Below are 21,129 nucleotides of genomic sequence, written 5' to 3' on the forward strand. Positions count from 1 at the left end.
AGAGAAATGTGAAAGAGAGGACAATGTAGTAAAATGCAGGGCTCAGTGATTGTTTTTCCTTTGAGTAGCTCAGCAATGTACATTTTGTGCTCTATGTAATACAAAGTCTGAAGAAAGAATAGATTTGTAAATATGATATAATAAAGTTACATATGTTTCACTAATACTGTATTGATTGTCTCAGTCTGAGTTTAAACTTTGCTACTGATGTAACAAGAAATTCTGACCTGAGACAAAATCTAGGCCAGGTAAATTTAATAAATACCCAGCCTACCCTTAGCCGAATCAGGGAAAACATTATAGATCTTTGCTCCTTCACCAAGATAACTGAAGTCCACCCACTTTTGCATTTGGCTTATCAGCCCATAAACAAGTATTGGGTTGGCCAAAAAGTCCACTTAGTTTTTTTTTCTGTAAAATAAAAGAAACATTTTTCATTTTCACCAATAACTTTTTGATTTGCATTATTTTGAGTATGTCAGCTATCTCTTGCTATTGGCTTCCAGTGCGTAGAGGCCAGGGGTGCTGCTAAACATCTTCCAATGCATAAGACAGCCCCACAGCAAAGAAGTTTCTGGCCAAAATGTCACAAGTACCAAGAAACTTCACAAACCACTTTTTACACATTTGATCAGTCACAGTACCTTCTCCATACACTGTACAAATATTTTTTGTGTTTCAGTTGCACTTTAACTTTCTTGAAATAATAAAGCATACTATACTGCATATTTTCTTCCATCTACAATGTTAAAATAGGTGCACAAAAATTCACTGATTTTGATCATTTATTTTAAATACACAGTGATGTGACAACTGTCACCATACAATCTAACAAAATTGTTTCAAATGCAGTTAAAGACAACCAAGCATACTAGAGCCAACATATGGAAAAAACTAAACAAGCTTTTTGTCCAACCCAATATTTATGGTGTTGTGCATGAAACTGCATGAAAAATTCAGTGTGGGCTCTGTGATCTAGCACAGATGAATGTTATGAAAACTCCAGGGGGCAGGGAAAACACATGGAACTGGGCTAATGTCATATGGAGACTTGGACTGGGCTAGGGAGAATGGGTGGCAGACCATTTCTTTTGCTTATATGTCCCTATGTATGTCCCTAACTGGGCAAGTGGATCACTGTACAAACATCACACCTGCAACCCTGTTGGCTTTTTTCCTAGTTCTCACACTAACTTTCAAGCTCTATCTGAATTACTTTTAAACCCTATTCATTTCTTTAAAATAAATATGAAAAAGATTAAAACTATTATTTTAACATAAAGAACATGGCTCAAAAGGCTAGTTAGTGCTTTTGGGGGGCATCAAGAACAACAGCCAACCTGCTATAGTCCTGCATGGGTCTAGAGTTTAGGTCTGCTATTGGGACAGTGTTCTAATATTGAGCATTGTTAAACCATGAAATAATGTCATGATCCCAATGCCAGTAGGCTCCCTTCGTGTTTTTTTCTGAACCAGTTGAAGCTAAGATCCTTTCTGGCCCTAAAATTACATAGACATATCAGACTAGTTAAGGAAACAGAGTTATCAAGTACGTAGTGGAATGATTTACCTGGTGGAATTAGAAGTAGCCCTAATTCTTCTGGTGTTCAATTCACCACTTTAGTTTACCACTTGTCAATATTTGCTTAAAAAATAAAATAAGAGAAACAGAGATTAGACAAATTGTTTCCCAGGGGTGGGGAGTAAAGGGAAAAGTGCTGCAAGGGGCAGCATCAGAGAATATGGAGGATGATGGACCTATTCTTTAGCCTGATTATGGAAGTTGTTAGGCTGCTGAGATGTATTTATCAACATTCATAGAACCATGTGCCAAAAAGAGTACATTATAGTATATGTAAACTATTGAAAAGTGAATTAAAATGTACAGGTACAATCTGTTTTAGGGAGGAATGTAATCTTGAAGAAGGGAAAAGGAGGGAAATTTTTTATATATAAACATAAATATGTTTCTGTAACACAGTTGGCTCCCTGGCATGTTTTCTAAGCTTCATTATGTCAGGTTGCAAACCATCTCTGATCCCCACAGGTTACTGGAAGAGCTGCTGAACAAGTTCAAGAGTAGCATGCACTTACAGCTCACCTGCTTCCAAGCCACTTCTTCAACCATGACGAAGACATAAGTACTTCTAAATTAGGGCAACCCAAAAATAACAAGTAATAAAATTAGAACTTTCTTAAGTGTTCTAAAGGTATTTGTAAATAAAGCATTAGGTTTGCAATTTCTTTTTTTCTCCAGAATTAGTAGTGTAGAAAGATGTTGGTATATGTTTTATTTCAATAAAAGTACCCTTATTTGAAATGCCCAAGCAGCAGTATTTCAGTATTTGTTTTGTCATTTTTATTATATTAGAGTCCTGTATGATTTTAAATTTTATATATATATATCTTTCACCCCAATATATATAATATCTAATATATATATTTATATCTAATATATATATACAAGTATATTATATATATACGATTATATATATTCACACACATAATTATATTTTTTTTTCCTTAGCTAAATATTTCATGATGAGTGCCATAGGAAGAGTTACTTTTCAGGGAATGTTTTTGAGATGGTATATGATGTATACTAAAGCATTTTTTTCAGCATCTTATTTACTAAAAGTTTAACATCAGTAGCTTTCAAGACATAGGAACAGAATGATAGAAGAGATTTGAGAAGTTACATCTAGATGTCTTTGGAGCTTAACTCTCCTAAGCAGTTCAGCTGTCCTTAAAAACAGTATTTCATACACATAGCTCTAATTCTGGTATGCAAGTAGATTTTAGAAAATTTGCAGTCTTCATAGAAAAATGCTACATTTTAGGTAGATTATTTGTGGTCCAGATGTCCATAAGGTACCTTTACATTTTGCTCCCTACTTTTTATTGTTCACAGTGCTAAGCATCTTTTCAATGTAGAGTTGAGTTTTAGTGTAGTTTTTGTCTCATTCACTCTTAATTTGATGTGTCACTTCAGGTCAGTACGTTGCCTGTCCCCGAAGATCCCCCTCTGTTACATGTGGTGGAACTTGGATATCCCAGGGGTGTTGTTTGGAACAACTGCAGTCTTCATTCACTGTCTCCTAAGAATAACCCAGACCGTGGGGACAGCGCTCTTTACTCCTTCCCCTCTGGCAGTTTCCTTTCTCACCACTTCTTACCCTTTGAAGTGTCTTGCTCAGTAGCTAAGAGAAAGCTGCTCTGGCTGAGTCTGTGTTTTCTGAAGATGCGAAGATGCCCCTCGGCCACTAAGAAAATTGAGTAATTCTCTATTTGTAGTCTGGGTGTCAGGGTTTTAAACTTTTTCTATGGGTTTCAGAGAATGTCCTTTCTTTAATGCTGAAATTACTATCTATTAATATAACTAATTTTAGAGTACAGTATAGCTATATACAGTACCCATTATTTGAAATAAGTCATTGTTGTCTGTTCATTTGATGTATGGTGGGAAATCATAGTAACTGGAAGTTACTCCTTTATAAATGTGCTTGACAAAGCTTATTAAGAAATATACAAAATATTATCTCTTAAGCATGTTAACCATTGTAGCTAACATGACTATGAATTAAATTTTACAACTGCAATTCTGAATATCTGTTATTTTAAATATTTAGTATAGAGCATTCAGCCAATAAACACTGTGTCTTCGATAGATGTAATTTAGTTGACATTTTTCCCTAAGTCTTTATGTCTACATATTTATTATCTATATAACTTCTTATAGGTCTATTTAACACTCACAATAAATACTTAAATTTCAATTTACCTTATGTTTGTCTATTCCTTGTCAGAAAGCACATACCAGGTGTTCTCCTAGTTCTTCACTAGTGGGGGCTTACTGTATGCAAGGCACTGCACTAAATCAGTACTCCCAACAGCCTTATGCAAACATTATGAACTAGGAGGTATTATGTTCATTTCACAGACAAGGTAGTTGAGACTTAGAAGTTAGTGACTTCTCAGAGACCACAAGGCTGGAAAGGGCAGGGTCTGTGTCAGACTCAGAGCTCTCTGTCTTCATCTCTTCTTAACCAGAGCCAGGTCTTCCTCCCAGATGAATATGCTTTCTGCTGTCCCTCCTCTAGAGGCAAAGGTCAGGGAAGCACATGAACATGAGAGGATAATAAAATGTAAGCAAAATAGAAACAGGTGAAGGGCTTTTATGGCTCAGAGAATGGAGGGCAGGCACATAAAAAAACCCATACCCAAATGAGGTGGTTCAAGGACTACTATTCCAACAAGTCAAGGGGGACTTCTTGGAAGAAAGGGGAATTTTAAGAGTTGCTTGAGCTACCAAAGAATTTAATGGTTAAGAGAAAATGGTGAAATATAATGTAAGAAAAGATCTGAGAGACTTGGAGCAAATTTACAAAGAAGTAGCTGAGAAAAAAATTTAAGTTACTCAAAGGTGCTTGCTTTCACACCCAGGTAGCATTAGGGTTTAGCACATCACACCCCTGTTGTCAGCCTAGCTTCATGTCAGTTAGCAAAGTTGGCCTCGCTTTCAGTGCTGAAAAGTATTGGAAGTAATTTGGTCTTACTGAGACTTTCTATATCAATGTACCACGAAAGTGGCGTGTTCTAGAAATGATTCCAGCATTACAAACCAAGCATCATGGCAGTAGGCACAGCTCCCTGAGTCACACTCCTGTCTCTGCCATCCTTGCATGCAGTTTTTTTAAAGCAATGAATAGGAAGAATTCCATTTTAATTCCAATTTGGTGAAAGATGGTCATGTATGTTTCTGTTTTGATTGTGTGCTGTGGGATGGTTTATTATTAGTTGCTTTAGGATATTATGTATTTTCTGAAAGTTATAAATTAGTAATTTTTAAATAATGACTAGGTTTCTAACAAGTATGGTTAATTATATTTAATATATGCTTAAATAATTACGCTTTACTATAGATTGAAACATGCATATATTTATGTCATTAAACTTTTGCTAGCAGTATTACCATACAGGTTTTCACATGGATTTATAAACTGTCCTGAAAATCTAAAAGATAAACTGAATACTTGACACATATACTTCAATTAGAACAACAGTTTTAATGATTTTAGCTTTGCTTTAAGCTAAAGGCGGGTTGTATATTTTTATATAGTAGAGTCATCATGCTTTTTGTGTACTGATTTCATCTCATTTTCTAAATTTAGTTTTATTATATATATCACTGAAAAGCCTTTTTGTACCTGGCTAGGTAAATATTTTACAAATAGGATCTGGGTTCTTTAGGCTACCTGCTGTAGTTTGGCTAATGAAAGCCAATAGGATGTCTTAATATCTTTCTCCTGTCTAGACCCATAAACTCTAAGACAAGGTTAGCACTGGAGCTGGTCACTCCATCTTCCTCAGCATTGGCACCATGTCTGGCACCCCATGATTGTGTTGTTCAGATCATTGCTGATACTGTTGTGGTGATTGTTATTTCGATCACATTTTTCTTGAATATTCCTGTCCCATCTGCCTGCAACCCTTTAGTGAGGCAGAAATCTTTGAGAGCCAAAGAAGTTAATTGCCAAGGAAGGTTCACAGAAGGACTCATCTCTGAGGGAGGAGGAGAACCAGGGAAGAATGGAATCATGGGGTCACAAAAATCAAGGGAAGAGCAAGAATCACAGTCAGAATAAAGAATAAGTTGTCAAGAGTCAAATATTGTGGATATGTCCAAATAGTGAGTACGAGAAATGTAGCTAGACTTGGCATTTAGAAAATTGTAAATGACCAGAGAGTGGTAAGGAGGGAATCAGAGGAACTTAAAACTGTGGACTGATTCTCTTAATTCACTGCAGGGGCTGTCAAGAGAGCTGTGTCTCCCTTGAAGATCACAAAGTTTCAGCACAATAGTGAAACAAACTCCTGAGGGTCAGTCCTCAATGCCCTTCTTCAGCTTCCTTCTCTTTTTAAATTATCCCACTGCATGTCTGGTCAATTGCTGCTGCCCCTGCTTCTTTGTATTATAATGACTTATAAATAATCATACCCACCCCTTTTCTCTAAAGTCTTCCCTTTAAATGCCTGTGAAATTTCTCTAGTTAAATGACAGGGCCTCCTGAAACCAGGCATCACCTGGGTATGTGCCCTATGTGAGATGACCATGGAGTTGTTTTTTGTTCCACCATGTTCCCTGTGCCCTGCTCTCAGCTGACCCCAAAAGCCCTTCCAGGAAGACTATGTACTGCAACCAGTAGCCATTGCACTGCTTTAGTTCTAGCCCAGCAGCTGGCACTGAGTAAGCCCTTAAAAAACATTTTTGATTGTTATTAAGTAGCAGATGTGTCAGATTACCTTTTTATATTTTTAAATAGATATGGAGCTGGCGATGAAATGAACAGTATCTATATCTCCTTCCCCCTTTACCTGCTTCCTAAAGCCATCTACTCCCAACTCTTTTTAGCTGACCTGCTTCTTTTGATATTGACCTCAATATCTCTGTCTTACAGGTTTATATTACTAATTTTTAACTCTTCAACTTAAGTCACTAAGGTCTTCCTACAGCAGATGAGAACTTAGTTGTTTCATTGCCTGTGCCACACACTTCCCTTAACCTTTCTTCCCAGTATGTTCATTTTGGTTTGATCATAATTCAGTGATCAAGTTACTATGGCTATGTAAAAGCCATTCAGTGCTAAGCCAGTAATATACCAAGATCCTTTTCCTATTGTACTTTTTGTTATTTTCTGTGCATTCTATGTAGTTTTCACTCACCTCTTCCAACCAAGTTATGCAAATGTCCTTGCACTATGTTCAAACACATAGGTATTTTATCAAGTTTATTTTGAACAATCTCACCCACAGCTGTTCATCTTCCTCTAGGTTGGATTGAGCATGCTCTAGGTCAGTCTCATGCCTGTCATCTTGGGATCTCCCATCAATATTATCATCCTGGAATTTTCTTCTGCCTGCGTCTCTTCTATGTTGGACCAACTACTTTCTTTGTCCTGTGCTGTCCTCTTTCTCAGCCTCTGGTAACTTTGTGAGAAGAGAGTATATGGGAAGGAAAACTTTTGAAACATTGAATATATGGTGAAAATCTTTATGATTGCTTAGCTGGACATTGAATTCTAGTTTGGAAATCATTTTTCCTCAGCATTCCCATGCCTTTGCACTATTGTCCTCCAATGTCTGTCTGTCTCTCTCTGCTTATAGAACATCCTTTTCCCAGTTTTCTGAAAGTTCATAATGTTCTGGGTGTGATGTCCTTATATTCCTAGTGGTGAGTCTAATGTGTTTTGATTCTGGGAGTTTTTCTTGAATTATTTCTTCAAATCCCTCTGCTCCTGTTTTTTGCCTTTACCTTTAGTAGTTGGCTCTCCTATCCTGGTCCTTTATAAAAATTTTATCATACTTTTCCTCATATTTTATCTGTTTTGTCTTTATTCTGCTTTCTGAGAAACCTTACAATTGTACAACCTTTCTATTGGGTTTTTCTTTTTTTTTAATTTATAGGAGTTTTTTGTTCTGAATATTCTTTTTTATACAGTCCTATTTATTATTTCTCTGGGAATAAGAATATTGTTTCAGAAGTTTTCTTTTTTCTTCTTTCCCCAATTTTCTTTATCCTTTTGTCTTGATATTAGAATAAATATCATAAGCTTTCTTAAAATTTCTAGCAAGCTTTGGATACCTATTCACATTTAGCTCTAAAAAGCTGAAGCTCCATGCAGTGGGTGGGTCTTATCAACTGAGCTTCAATTAGAATAGTATATACAGGCCTTTTCATTGGGGAATCTCTAACATTGTATTTAGGTCATTTTTCTGGGGGTGGTAAGATTTCCCAGAGAGGGTTCTTTCAATCTCATGCCTTCTGGAAGGAAGAAAGCTTGGAACATCATTTTTGTCAGAGCAGTACACTTGCTCTCAATTGGATTTAGTATCCCATTCATCCTCTTCAGAAAATAAAGCTCTAGTCTTCTGTCGGAGTGGGAAGATGGAGGACATTACCCAACTGTGTGAAAAGGAAGAGACCTGGGAACATCTGACTCACTTTTTTTTTAATCTTCAGCCAGGGATATACTTACTGATTTTAGAGAGAGGGGAAGGGAGGAAGTGAGAGAGGGAGAGATACATCGACCGGTTGCCTCTCTCATGCATTCTGATCAGGGACTGAACCTGCAACCTAGGTATGTGCCCTGACTGTGATTCAAATCCATGACCTTTTGGTTCACAGGACAACACACTCCAACCAACTGAGACACACCAGCCAAGGCTAGCTGTTTCTTAAACAGTCTTTAAACTGATCATTTGATTTTAATCCCAACTTCTGTCCTCATTCCAGAAATTTCTTTACCACAAATTCATTGGTCTTTTGGGAATTTTACAGTATAAACTAAATTTCAGCTTTGTTTTACATACTGCCAGCTTAGGCTGTAATGTTTTTAGATCTGCTAAATCAGTTTTCACTCACCCATACATTTGGCAATTTTCGAACTCTTCAAGCTATTATTTTCTTTTGTATTTATCTTTTTCTTTGTGGACTTACACCTTTTATATATAATTTTCTTATTAACTATATATAGTTATATATAATGTGCAGTTTACTTAGTGTGCATATATAGATGTATACAGAATATATAATAGGTATATATACTATGTATATATACACACACAAAACTGCACTGTCATTTTTGTAGTTTTGGTTAGAGCTAAAGTTAGTTTGTGGTTTCAGTCTGCTCTCTATAAATGAAAGTTCAGATTAATTTTTTTGTTTTATTTGATTATAATATATAAAACTTTATATGTGTATGGTTTACATTTGTTATTGATAAGATGTGATTCTTTACTGAAACCTTTAAAAATTAAAGGGAGTATTAGTGGAGAGAAGCTGTGGGCCTTTTATTCTGATAACCCCACTCTCCACCCCTAGATGCTAAAGGTATAAAATCAGGACTGACATGCAGAAAATATCTTAATTCCATAATTAGAAACATCTCATGCATCAATGACATTTTCTTACCAAAAAAAGTGAAACTTGAATGTCTACATCTGTGATGGGACTCCTCCCACAGAGCCCTACCACCGCCCCCGTCTACCAGGGATGAGAATAAGTCTACAAGGACATGATCTGCTTGGAGAAGAAAGGTGGCTGATCTCTCAAAGGAGAAGGGCCAACAGTCTTTTCCTCAATGGGCTTTTATTGGGTTTAATTTGCATAGGAATACAGGTAAAGCTCATCAATCATTTTCAGACAGTAATGATTAAACAATAGATAACATACAAAGAACTATGAGGGCTTATTCTGAGTCAGGGTCAGTTAGCTAAAGGGCTATAAAACTTTGGAAAACAAACTCATTTCCTGCTTGGACCCCTATCAGAAAATTGAGAGCATTCTTAGTAAAGCCAGTTTCACAGGATTTTATGTACTCTTTCTTAGGCCTGATCACCCTGGGGAACCTGCCCTTTCCAGTACAGGGCTGCACCACCCTCTGTCATTGTTTCAGGTTTAGGCAGGGGAAGTAAGGCAGCCAAGAGATTAGGAGACTTTTTGCAGACAGAATGAGGACTTGGGCTATGTCAAAGCTGAGGGGTGAGGTCTATCACCCCCTTTTGCTATGGCCCCTCAAGTCCTTCCCTGGGGCTCCGTGATCATGCCTGTCTTAGGTCATTCCTCCCTGGAGGAATCTTACCTGTCATTGGCTAACCATCCAGGCTCCGGGCCAAGCAGGGGGAAGTAAAAGGGGCAGAGGTAGCACTCCTGCCAGGGAGATTAGCTTTGTCTCCTGAGTGGCTTGTGGTCCCAAGGTCTCTCACTCAGCCTTAGCCTTGAGGGGTACAGTTTCTGAAACCATGCAGGGAAGTTCCCAACATAAATCTACTTAATATATAGAAAATGCAAGGGATAGAAGAATGTATCAGTGAATAATCAGTAAAATCTATATTGCAGAAAACTCTAAAAGCAAATAACCCCATTTTTCAACAAAGAAACTTCAGACAAAATTAGAGAAAGAGTGAGAGGTCAGAGGGTATCCTGTATAATAAAACATACTTCAGGTATGTATCAATTAATTGCATTATATAAATATAATTTGAATTGAACCAACAAATTATTTTTTAAAAAATTAAAAATAATTTAATTTTTTCCCTGGCTGGTGTGGCTCAATGGATTGAGCACCAGCCTGTGAACCAAAAAGTTGTTGGTTCAGTTCCTAGTCAGGGCACATGCCTTGGTTGTGGGGTCAGGTCCCCAGTAGAAGGCATTTGAAAGGCAACCAATAGATGTTTTTCTCACACATCATTGTTTCTCTCCCTCTTTCTCCTTCCTTATCCTTTCTCTAAAAAATATAATCTTTTTAAAAAATTAAACAATTGCAAAAAGTTAAGCAACATTTTATTATTTAAACACAATATTAAGAAATTGTATGTGGTTCTGGTTGGCATAGCTCAGTGGCTCAGTGGCCCAATTTCCTTGTGGGAAGCAGAAGGAATAAAAAAGCCAACTGAGAGTAGAGCAAGCAGCATTGTTTCCTCTCATATCCATCCCCCAGATACAGTGCCATAACACAGTGACAGTGATGTGGGTTGCCCTGCCCTGGCAAATACCTAAGGCTCCGCCCCTTACAATGTAACAAAAGCACTGAGACAAAGAAATATGGCCTGAATGAAAGAACAGATCAAAGCTCCAAAAATAGAACTAAGCAATGAAGAGGTTGCCAACCTATCAGATGCAGAGTTCAAAACACTGGTAATCAGGATGCTCAGAGAAATGGTTGAGTATAGTTGCAAAATAGAGGAAAAAGTGAAAAGTATGCAAAGTGAAGTAAAGAAGAATATACAGAGAACCAACAGTGAAGAGAAGGAAAACAGGACTCATATCAACAATATGGAGCAGAAGGAAGAAATGAACATTCAACCAGAAAGGAATGAAGAAACAAGAATTCAAAAAAAATGAGGAGAGGCTTAGGAACGTCCAGGACAACTTCAAACATTCCAACATCTGAATCATAAGGGTGCCCGCAGGAGAAGAAGAAGAATGAGAAATTGAAAACTTATTTGAAAAAATAATGAAGAGCTTCCCTAATCTGGCAAAGGAAATCAACTTACAGGAAGTCCAGGAAGCTCAGAGTTCAAAACAAGATTGGACCCAAGAAAGCACACATCAGGGCACATCATAATTACATTACCCGTGATTAAAGATAAGGACAGCATCTTAAAAGCAGCAAGAGAAGAGGAGAATTACCTACAAAGGCGTTCCCATAGCATTATCACCTGATTTCTCAAAAGAAACTTTGCAGGCAAGAAGGGGCTGGAAAGAAGTATTCCAAGTCGTGAAAGGCAAGGACCTACATCCAAGATTACTCTATCCAGCAAAGCTATCTTTTAAAATGGAAGGGCAGATAAAGTACTTCTTAGATAAGGTCAAGTTAAAGGAGTTCATCAACACCAAGACCTTATTATATGAAATGTTGAAGGGACTTATCTAAGAAAATAAACACCATCAAACGTATGAATGGTAAAATGACAACATACAACTATCAACAAGCAAACCTTTAAAAAAAAAACCTAAGCAAACAACTAGAACGGGAACAGAATCATAGAAATGGAAATCACATGGAGGGTTATCAACAGGGAGGGGGACTGGGGAGAATGGGGATAAGGGTACAGGGAATAAGAAGCATAAATGGTAGGTACAAAATAGACAGGAGGAGGTTAAGAATAGTACAGAAATGTAGAATCCAAGGAACTTATATGTATGACCCATGGACATGAACTGGGGAAGAGGAGGATGCTGTTGGGAGGGGATTACAGGGTGGAGAGAAATAAATGGGATGATGGTAATAGCATAATCAATAAAATATAGTTAAAAAACCTAAAATATAGTGATTGAAAACTTCCCTAGCCTGGTGAAGGAAAAAGACACACAATACCAGGATGTGAAGAGTCCCAAATAAGATGAACCCCCAAAGCCATACAAGACACATCATAATTAAAATACCAAAAATTAGAGAAACTTTAAAGCCACCTGAGAAAGGCAGTTGACTACAAGAGAGCTCCCATAAGATTGTCAGCTTATTTCTCAACAGAAACTCTTCAGGCCAGAACTGATTAACACAAAATACTCAAAGTGATGGTAATCAAATATGTACAACCAATATTACCCATCAAGGCTGGCATTTGAAATTGAAAAAGAGATAAAGAGCTCTACAGACAATAAAAAACTACAAGGGTTCATCACCACCGAATTAGTATTATAAAAAATATTAAACTTCTTTAAAAAGAAGGGAAAAGGGGAACACAAATATGAATAATAAAATGGCAATAGCTTTGTACCTATGAATAATCATTTTAAACTTAAATGGATTAAAAGATCTAATCAAAAGACATAGGGTAACTAAATGGATAACAAAAAAAGACCCATACATATGATATCTACAGGAAACACTGTATCAAAAGGCACACAGATTAAAAGTAAAGATATGGAATAATATATTTAAAAGAAATGTAAGTTTAAAAAGCTAGAGAAACAATACTTATATCAGACAAAAGACACTTTAAAACACAGGACACAAAGAAGGCTATTTCATGATGACAAAGGAATCAAGACAACAACAGGTTGTAACCCTTGTAAACATTTATGTACACAACATAGAAGCACCTAAATACATAAAGCAAGTGTTAACATAAAATGAGAGAGCAACAGTAATACAGTCATAGCAGGGGAGTTTAACACTGCATTGACATCAATGGATAGGTCTTCCAGACAGAAAATCAGCAATGAAACAATAGCAAATGACACAGTAGATCAGATGGATTTAATCAATGTTTTGGAGCATTTTAACCCAAAGCAGCAGAATATACATTCTTTTTGAGTATGCTTGGAACATTTTCTAGCATATACCATGTGTTAGGCCACAGAACACGTCAATAAATTTAAGAGAATTGAAATAATACCAAGCATGTTATCCAAACACAATGATATGAAACTAGAAATCAATTACAAGAAAAAATGAAAATTACGCCAACACATGGAGTCTAACATGTTATTAAACTATGAATGGATTAACAATGAGATCAAGGAAAAAAATCAATATATATCTTGAGACAAATGAAAATGAAAACAATGGCCAAAATCTATGGGACACAGCAAAAGCAGTTATAAGTGGAAAATTCATAGCAATACAGGCTGACTTCAAGGAATAAAAAAAAAATCTCAAATAGATAATCTAACCTTATACCTAAAGGACCTAGAAAAAGAATAAGAAACAAAGCCAAAAATGAGTAGAAGGAAGGAAATAATGGAGATTAGAAATAAAATTGAGTCTTAAAAAAATACAAAAGATTAATAAAACCAAGAGCTTGTTCTTTGAAAGGCTAAACAAAATTGATAAACCTGAAGAGTCATTATGGTGTCTGTGTGATCTGCAGAGATTGCTGGATCACACCTTGGCTAAGGCATAAAAGATGATGACAACAGCTTGGCCAACATTTGAACCTGTGAGATGTGGGAGAAAAGGAGAAGGTGACTTGAGCCAACTCTCAAAGCAGTATTCTAGTGGAGACCTACCTTATCATTACAAAGATAAAATATAGACAGGCCACACAGGATGCCCCTGAAGAAGTCCAGAACCGTGACTTTAGAAGAGAGCTGGAAGAAAGAGAGTGAGCTGCTGAAAGGGAAAAAAACAGATCGTCCAATGCGAGAACATACAACCTCGTCTTCAGTGTCAAAGAAGCCTCAGTTAGACCAGAATCCCACTGCCAACCTTAATGCAGATGATCCTCTAACAGGAGGAAGAAGAAGATGAAGATTTTGAAGAGGAGAGTGATGATGATGACACTGCACCTCCTCTTGCAGAATTGGAAAAAAAAAATTGAAAAAGAAAGAGCTGAAGAACAAGCCAGGAAGGAACAAGAGCAAAAAGCTGAAGAAGGAGGGATTCATATTGAAAGCATTCTGAGTGGAAACCCTCTCCTTAATCTCACTGGCCCATCCCAGCCTCAGGCCAACTTCAAAGTTAAAAGAAGGTGGGATGATGATGCTGTTTTCAAGAACTGTGCAAAAGGAGTAGATGATCAGATAAAAGACAAAAAAATTGTCAAAAGACAAAAATTTGTCTGCAATCTGAATTTCACAAAATTTATGGAGAAATACATTTAAAAAGTGCAGTTTTATGTGCTGAAAGACTATAAAATATAAACAATCACTCTGACATTATTTTGGTCTGTTTTTTTCTTTCCCCCCATTTAAATTGTGAATAGGCTTCCCTAATTTTAAGTTCCAAAATGTATTTTCCTTGATTGATACTTGGGAATTTCCTTGATAAGGACTTCAGAATTGTTTAACCCAGTTTCCAGGCTGAATGTTTTCAGTCATATGTTTTCTTTTTAAAATTGGAAAGATTATCTTCTTGTAATAAATGCTTTTCATAATCTAAATAACCAAATATGTGTTCCCCAACTTTTTTGTTGAACTGTATGCAGCTTATAAAACACTGCATATTTTCTTTTGTGTATTATATTTCTTTGTACATTAACTTTTTCTCCTCATTTCTCTAACATTGGTTTAAGGTCATTTAATTCCTGATATCTTCTCTGTTTTTTTAAAAGAGTGTGATGAAAGATGAAAGGGATTCCATTGTGGACCACTTGATGCTATGGAAATGTGTCATCAACCAAGGAAGCACTGTGATGTGCACCTGGGGATCATGGGATGTCTTACCTTTGCAGATGCTCCTTTCTTGGCCCAAGACCATAGCTCCTGAAGCATGCCTGGGAGGCCTGAGGCTCTCACTGTGTTCTGGATCCCCAGCCTCCAAGTTCCTTTGCAATAGGAGACATTTTGCACAGTGACACACATTAGAGACAAAGCCTAAGAAAATTTTGAAATCAATGCATGAAATAAAAACTTTGGAAACTGGAAAAAAAAGATTGATAAACCTTTCACCATACTGTAAAACAAAGAGAGAGGATCCAAATAAATCATAAATGAAAGAGAAGTGACAAATGACAGCAAAGAAATACAAAATATTTTAAGAAAATACTACAAATAATTATATGCCAACAAATCAGACAATCTGGAAGAAATGGATATTTCCATGAAAATACAGTCTTTCAAGATTGAATAAAAACCCCCAGAAAATTAGAAGAGAATCCCAATGAATTCAAATCAGTAATCAAAAACTTAAACAAAATTTCTGAACCAGATGGTTTCACAGGGGAATTTTTAACAAGCACTTAAAGAAGAATTATCTGCTGCAGACACTGGCCCGCAGTTTCTGCATCATTATGGATGAAATGAGACATTCACATGGACTACCGAGTCTAGTGGAGGAAAAGGGACAGCATGACTTTTCTCTCAAGGGGAGCAAAAGCTGCGGCCTCCACTGTGACAGGCCTTTATTGGGTCTCTCTGCCCATTACATGATGGTCCTCATTTACTATGCACAGGTTCACTTTAGGTGGTTACCTTTTACAGAAGACAAAGGAGCCAATGCTGCTAATCACATCACTGAAGAGGGATATTTGCAAATGAAAAGGCAAAAGTGGTTGAACCAATTATACTCATCCTTGGAAGGTTTAGCATGGATTCTAGGAAGTTGCTCTGCAGTAAATGTCCTCAATTCAGGTTGAGGGAGTTTTAGCAAAAAGCAAGACTCAAAGTGGCCTAGGCACATTGCAGGCCTGATTCCCTATGGGAGAGCCTATCTGTGGGTGTGGGTACTGTGCACCTGCGAGTGGGAGCTGGGCCCACACCACGCAGAGCAGCCTCCCACAATTACCACCTATCTTCCTCAAACTGTTCCAGAAAATTCAAATGGAGAGAATCTGCCATGCTTATTTTGTGAGGTCACCATTACCCTAATTTTAAAACCATAAAAAGACATTACAAAAAAGAAAATTTTAGCCCAGTATCCCTGATGAACAAATTTTCAACTCAATATTAGCAAACCAAAATCAGCAATACATTGAAAAGATTATAGACAAATATGATCTTTGTGATTTATTCCTGGGATGCAAGTTTTGTTTATTGCCTGAATATCAGTTAACATGATACAACACATGAATAAAATGAAGTTTAATAAGTATATGATCATATCTGTAGATGCAGAAAAAGCATTTGACAAAAATCCAGCATCCATTTATGATAAAAACTCACAGCAAAGTGGGAAAAGAAGGACCATACTTCAATATAATAAATGTCATATATGAGAAATGCACAGCTAACATCATACTGAACAGTAAAAAGTGAAAAGTGTTTTCCTTAAGATCAGGAACAAGACAGGGATGCCCACTTTCACAACTTTTATTCAACATAGAATTAGAAGTCCCAGCCACAGCAATCAGACAAAAGGAAAAAGGCATCCAAATTGGGAAGGAAGAAGAAAATTGTCACTGTTATAGATGACATGGTATATAGAGAGAACTCTAAAGATTCTATTGTACAAAAAACTACTAGAACTGATTGATTAATTTAGTGAAGTAGCTGGATACAAAGCAATATGCAGAAATTGGTTGCATTTTTATACACCAATAGTGATCTATCAGAAAGAGAAACTAAGAAAACAATCTTATTTACAATTGAATAAAAAAATACTCAGGAATAACTTAAACCAAGGGTGTAAGAGACTTGTACTCAAAACCTATAAGACATTGAGGAAAGAAATTAAAGAATATACAAATAAATGGAAGCATATATTGTGGTTATTGATAGGAAGAATTAATATTAAAATGTCCATGTGGCCTAAAGCAGTCTGTAGCTTCAATGCAATCCTTGTCAAAAAACCAATGGCATTTTTCACAAAACTAGAACAAGTAATCTGTAATAGCATAATCAATAAATTCTATTTTAAAAAAAGAACATGTAATCAAAAAAGACCCTGAATCACCAAAGCAATCTTGAAAAAAAGAACAAAGTTGGATGTATCATGCTGTCTAATATCAACCCTAATTTATAGTAATCAAAACAGCATGGTACTGGCATAAAAAAACACACACACACATAAATCAATGGAACAGAATAGAGAGTCCCAAAATAAGCCCATACTGATGTGGTCAATTAATACATAAGTAAGAATGCAAAAATATAAAATGGAGTAAAGACAGTCTATTCAATAGATAATGTTGGGATAACTGGACAGATACATGCAAAAAAAAAAATGAATCCAAGTCACCTTCTTACACCATAAACAACAATACATTCAAAGGGGCTTAAAGACTTAAATGTAAGACCTGAAACCACAAACTCCTAGAAGAAAACATAGGAAGTAAACTCTGATATTGTTCTTAGTAATATTTTTTCTGATATATCTTCTCAGGCAAAAGAAACAAAAGAATAAACAAATTGGACTATATCAAAGTAAAAGCTTTTGTACAGCTAAGGAAACCATCAACAAAAAAAATTCTCTCATATCTCCAACTGAATGGGAAAAGATTGTCACCAATGGTATATCTGATAATAGGTAAATATCTTAAATTTATAAAGAACTCATACAACTTAACACTAAAACCCCCAAACAATTCAATTAAAATATGAGCAGAGGACTTGAATAGATATTTCTCCAAGGAGAAAATACAACAGACATATGAAAAGATGATCAATGTAAGTAATCATCAGAAAATTGCAATTTTAAACCACATTGAGATATCAACTCACACATGTCAGAATGACTATCATCAGTAAGTCAACAAATGAGTGTTGATGAAGATGTGGAGTAAGTGGAATTCTTGTGTACTCTTTGAGGGATTGCAAAATGGTGCAACCACTATGGAAAACAGTGTAAAGTTTCCTTAAAGTAGAAGTACCTTATGATCCAGGAATTTCACTTCTGAATATTTATCCAAGGAAATCCCAAAACTAATTCAATAAGATATATACACCTCTCCCCTATGTTCTTTGCAGTGTTATTTACAATAGTCAAGATATAGAAACAACCCACATGCTCATCAATAGACTGTTGGATAATGAAGAGGTGGTAATATACAATAAAATATTGTTACAGAACAGACCAAGGGATGGGGCTGAATAATATAAAAGACTCCTCCTTTTTCTCCAGGGATTCCTCCCCACCTACTGGGATTGTTTTGCCTGCTGCCAGAGGAAAGACATCTCTTAATACCAGATGTCAGTGAACAGAAAAGGAATTTATTATGTATTTGAAATAATGCAAACTAAAGTTCTCCGCAGACACATACAGTCCTTCCAGCACCCTCCACATGGCAAAAGGGAACACTTCCAAAGCTGCATGGTCCTGACTCTCACCCAAGTCGTGTGGTCCCAACCAAGACACCAAAGCCTCATGGTCCTAAACAGATGTGTGGTCCCCAAAAGAGAGAAGCCAAATGGCTGCCTTGACTTCGTTTAAATCCCAGCGCCAATCTTCTTCTGTAGCCTCATTTCCAACTCCTCCCACAATTGGCCACAGCTGCCAGCATTCTGGGCAGGTGTGGCCCTGTGGTGTGGAGCCAATTATCTCTAAGCTCTTCTGGACCCCATTACAAATCCCTATTTGGGGCTCCCCTCTTGGCTGCACCCTGTTACAAATCCCTCCTTTCAGATATACAGCCCCTTTATAATGATATAACGGACAGTGGACGAAGGTCTCATCTTCTTGCAACTACTGGCTAGACATGGACGTCATCCTACCTACTCTTGGGTCAGGGGTGCCCTGAAAGCAGGGGGAGGTTGCAGCATGGAGGGAGTCCTTCCTGTAAGGGGAAGGATCTTACAGAATCCAGGTCAGTTGGCTGTCACCAGGAAGTTGCAGGCTTGGTGTCCAAAACCTGACATTACTGGACAGTTGGCATCCTGGTCATATCCTGGAAGTGACAGATTTGGAAAGAGAGTTGGAAGCACAATTAAATCATAACCACTAAATGACAAAGGCAGGGACTTAGTTAAAGAATGGCTTATCTGGAGGAAGGTGTGCAAGGCATGCTACACCTAACCAAAACCCTTGTGGCCCACTGTACTTCACTCGGGCTGAGGGGTATATATTAGGATTTCCCTCCTTTCAGATTTCTGGGCCCTTTCTGTATAAGCCTTTAGGACAGAAAAGGGAAAATCAGTTCTAAAATGAAGCCCACAGACTTCCCCAACCCAACCACTTAGTTCAGTCAAACCGCTGAGTCTTAGGGGGTGATGATGAGGGTGAGCTTCTTAAGTGAGCCTATATTGCGACCAGTCACTCAGATAATGAGGTCCAAGACATACGCCCTACAAAAAAAACAGAAGAACACAAAATTCCCAAGCCAGTCTCTGTCCCTGTGAGACTGTCTTTTGGGAAGACATCTTGTTACAAGTCCCTTGCTACAATGATATCTAACAGTGGCAATTTGACAGGTCTTTAGTGCCTGTAAATTGAAAACAAACTTTCAAGACAGTTAGTTGTGCCATTTCTGATGTCCAATACTGAGTATTGTGATTTTCCTCGAACCATAATATTTCTTCCTAAGATCACCCTCATTGTTATCAAAGGGACTACTTTCAGTCCAGCTTTTAATTTTTACTGTTTGTTTACATAAATACACTAAGAGCAGCCTGGACCACCTATGATCTTTAATCTGCTTTACTGGAATTCATACAGAGAGCACTTAGGTTGACTTTTTTCAGTCTGCCCCTCAGGGCACAGAAACAGAGCCACACATCTGCCATCTGGCTTTGCCTGCACCAGTTGTTTCACTCAAATCCTTGAGGCTTCCATTGTGCCTACAGGTTCCTTTTTGGCCATCTTTCAGGAAAGCAACCTTCATTCCTTCCCTGGAAAGACTGCTATGAACTGCACAACCAACCAAGGTACTAGGCTTTTCTTGTGGGTTCTCGCTAGTTTTGCAAGTCAATCCCAGTTCCTCAGGGCTTTCTGGTGATGACCAGAACCCAGATACACCTCCTTCAAGTGTGAAATTCCAGTTAAAATTTCAATTAACAAATCACCATTAATGACTGGTCTTAATGGATTTATGCAAAGAAACCTTATGTAATGACAAATTTTGGAGGGATCAGGTAAGGAGAAAAATATCAAGTGTGAAGGAAAATCCTTTTTCTTCTGATATCTTTTTATATACCTTCTTTCATTTACAAATCTTACACTTTCCCTTGTTTATTTTCCTATAGGGTGTGAAGTTTTAATTTTCCCTGGAATCCTCAATTTCATTTTCAGAGCAGATACAGAGAAAAACAGAATGGTACAAAGATAGAGGCATTCTCTTGTACCAGTGCGTCCACTGGTGCCTCCGCAGAGACATGCTCTTTCAGGCCGGGTCTCATTGGCAGACACATACTCCTTTGCCTCAGGCTGAAACACTCATCAGCTCTGAATGACCCTTCCTGGGTCCTGAGTGGCAAAGGCATTCTCCCCAACTGGTTACAGATGACCTTTCCTAGGTCTTACAGGTGACCTTAAACAGGTCTTCAGATACAGAGAATTTCTGATCAGAAACAAAACCAATAGCAGAGACTTGCTCCTTTCAGATCTGGTCTCAATGGCAGAGACTTGCTCCTTTGCCTCAGGCTGAAGCACTCATCAGCCCTGAATGACACTTCCTGGGTCCTGAGCAGCAAAGGCATTCTCTCCCCAACCAGTTACAGGTGACCTTAACTAGGTCTTCAGGTACAGAGGATTCCTGATCAGAAGTAGAACCAAATTGAAACCACATTCCCATAAAACCAGAAAATGAGTAGTTGAGGTTTCCTTTTCTAGGTTTAAAACTTTCACAATCTTTCTTATATAGTTTTTTCCATTCAGATTTAACCATAATTCATTTTTAATCCCTGTTCCTTCCCCACACTGGGAAGGACTATACTTAAACTCAGTATCTGGCAGCCAAAACTCCCTAGCACTATATGTATCTTCCACTAAAAGTTCCTAGATTTGCAGAGACATCCTGCAGCTTTCTGAAGCTTAGACTTTGCAAACACTCTATAAATCAGATGGTCACCCTTTGACCCCAGTTCATTACCTTCAGAACCAGAGCCCTTCCTATCAGAACCAGTTGCACAGAGAACCTGACTGGTGAAGTGCCCACACAGCAGCAACACACAGCCTATGACCTGAAGAGAACTCTTAGCCCACCACCTTGCCCAGTTCTAAGATGGTGGTGCTCATGCACGCTGGGTTGTCCAAGATGGTGATGCCCATGCATGCTCTGACCTCCGTGATGGGGCACTCACGTGGCTTATCT

The 21,129-nt window shown here is 37.5% G+C and overlaps 1 protein-coding gene and 1 pseudogene across 3 annotated transcripts in view; both read left to right on the top strand.

Annotated features, from left to right (window-relative positions):
• The window catches only part of EXOC2 (exocyst complex component 2), a 254,233-nt gene extending 250,457 nt beyond the window's left edge, over positions 1–3,776 (top strand). For 2 of the 3 annotated variants that reach the window (XM_045841722.1, XM_045841723.1), the window contains exon 28: positions 2,048–2,327. In XM_045841722.1, coding sequence (XP_045697678.1) covers positions 2,048–2,141 — 94 coding nt within the window. In that variant the 3' untranslated portion in view covers positions 2,142–2,327. Of the gene's footprint in view, positions 1–2,047; positions 2,328–2,992 lie in introns of those variants that run through there. The other variant, XM_045841724.1, reaches the window with a different exon arrangement.
• A 9,637-nt stretch (positions 3,777–13,413) lies between these two features.
• LOC123820748 lies at positions 13,414–14,110 on the top strand (annotated as a pseudogene).
• Positions 14,111–21,129: the final 7,019 nt, after the last annotated feature.

This window comes from Phyllostomus hastatus, unplaced genomic scaffold (assembly GCF_019186645.2).
Source record: "Phyllostomus hastatus isolate PE091 unplaced genomic scaffold, TTU_PhHast_1.1 phas_contig_37, whole genome shotgun sequence".
Taxonomy (NCBI): Eukaryota; Metazoa; Chordata; class Mammalia; order Chiroptera; family Phyllostomidae; genus Phyllostomus; species Phyllostomus hastatus.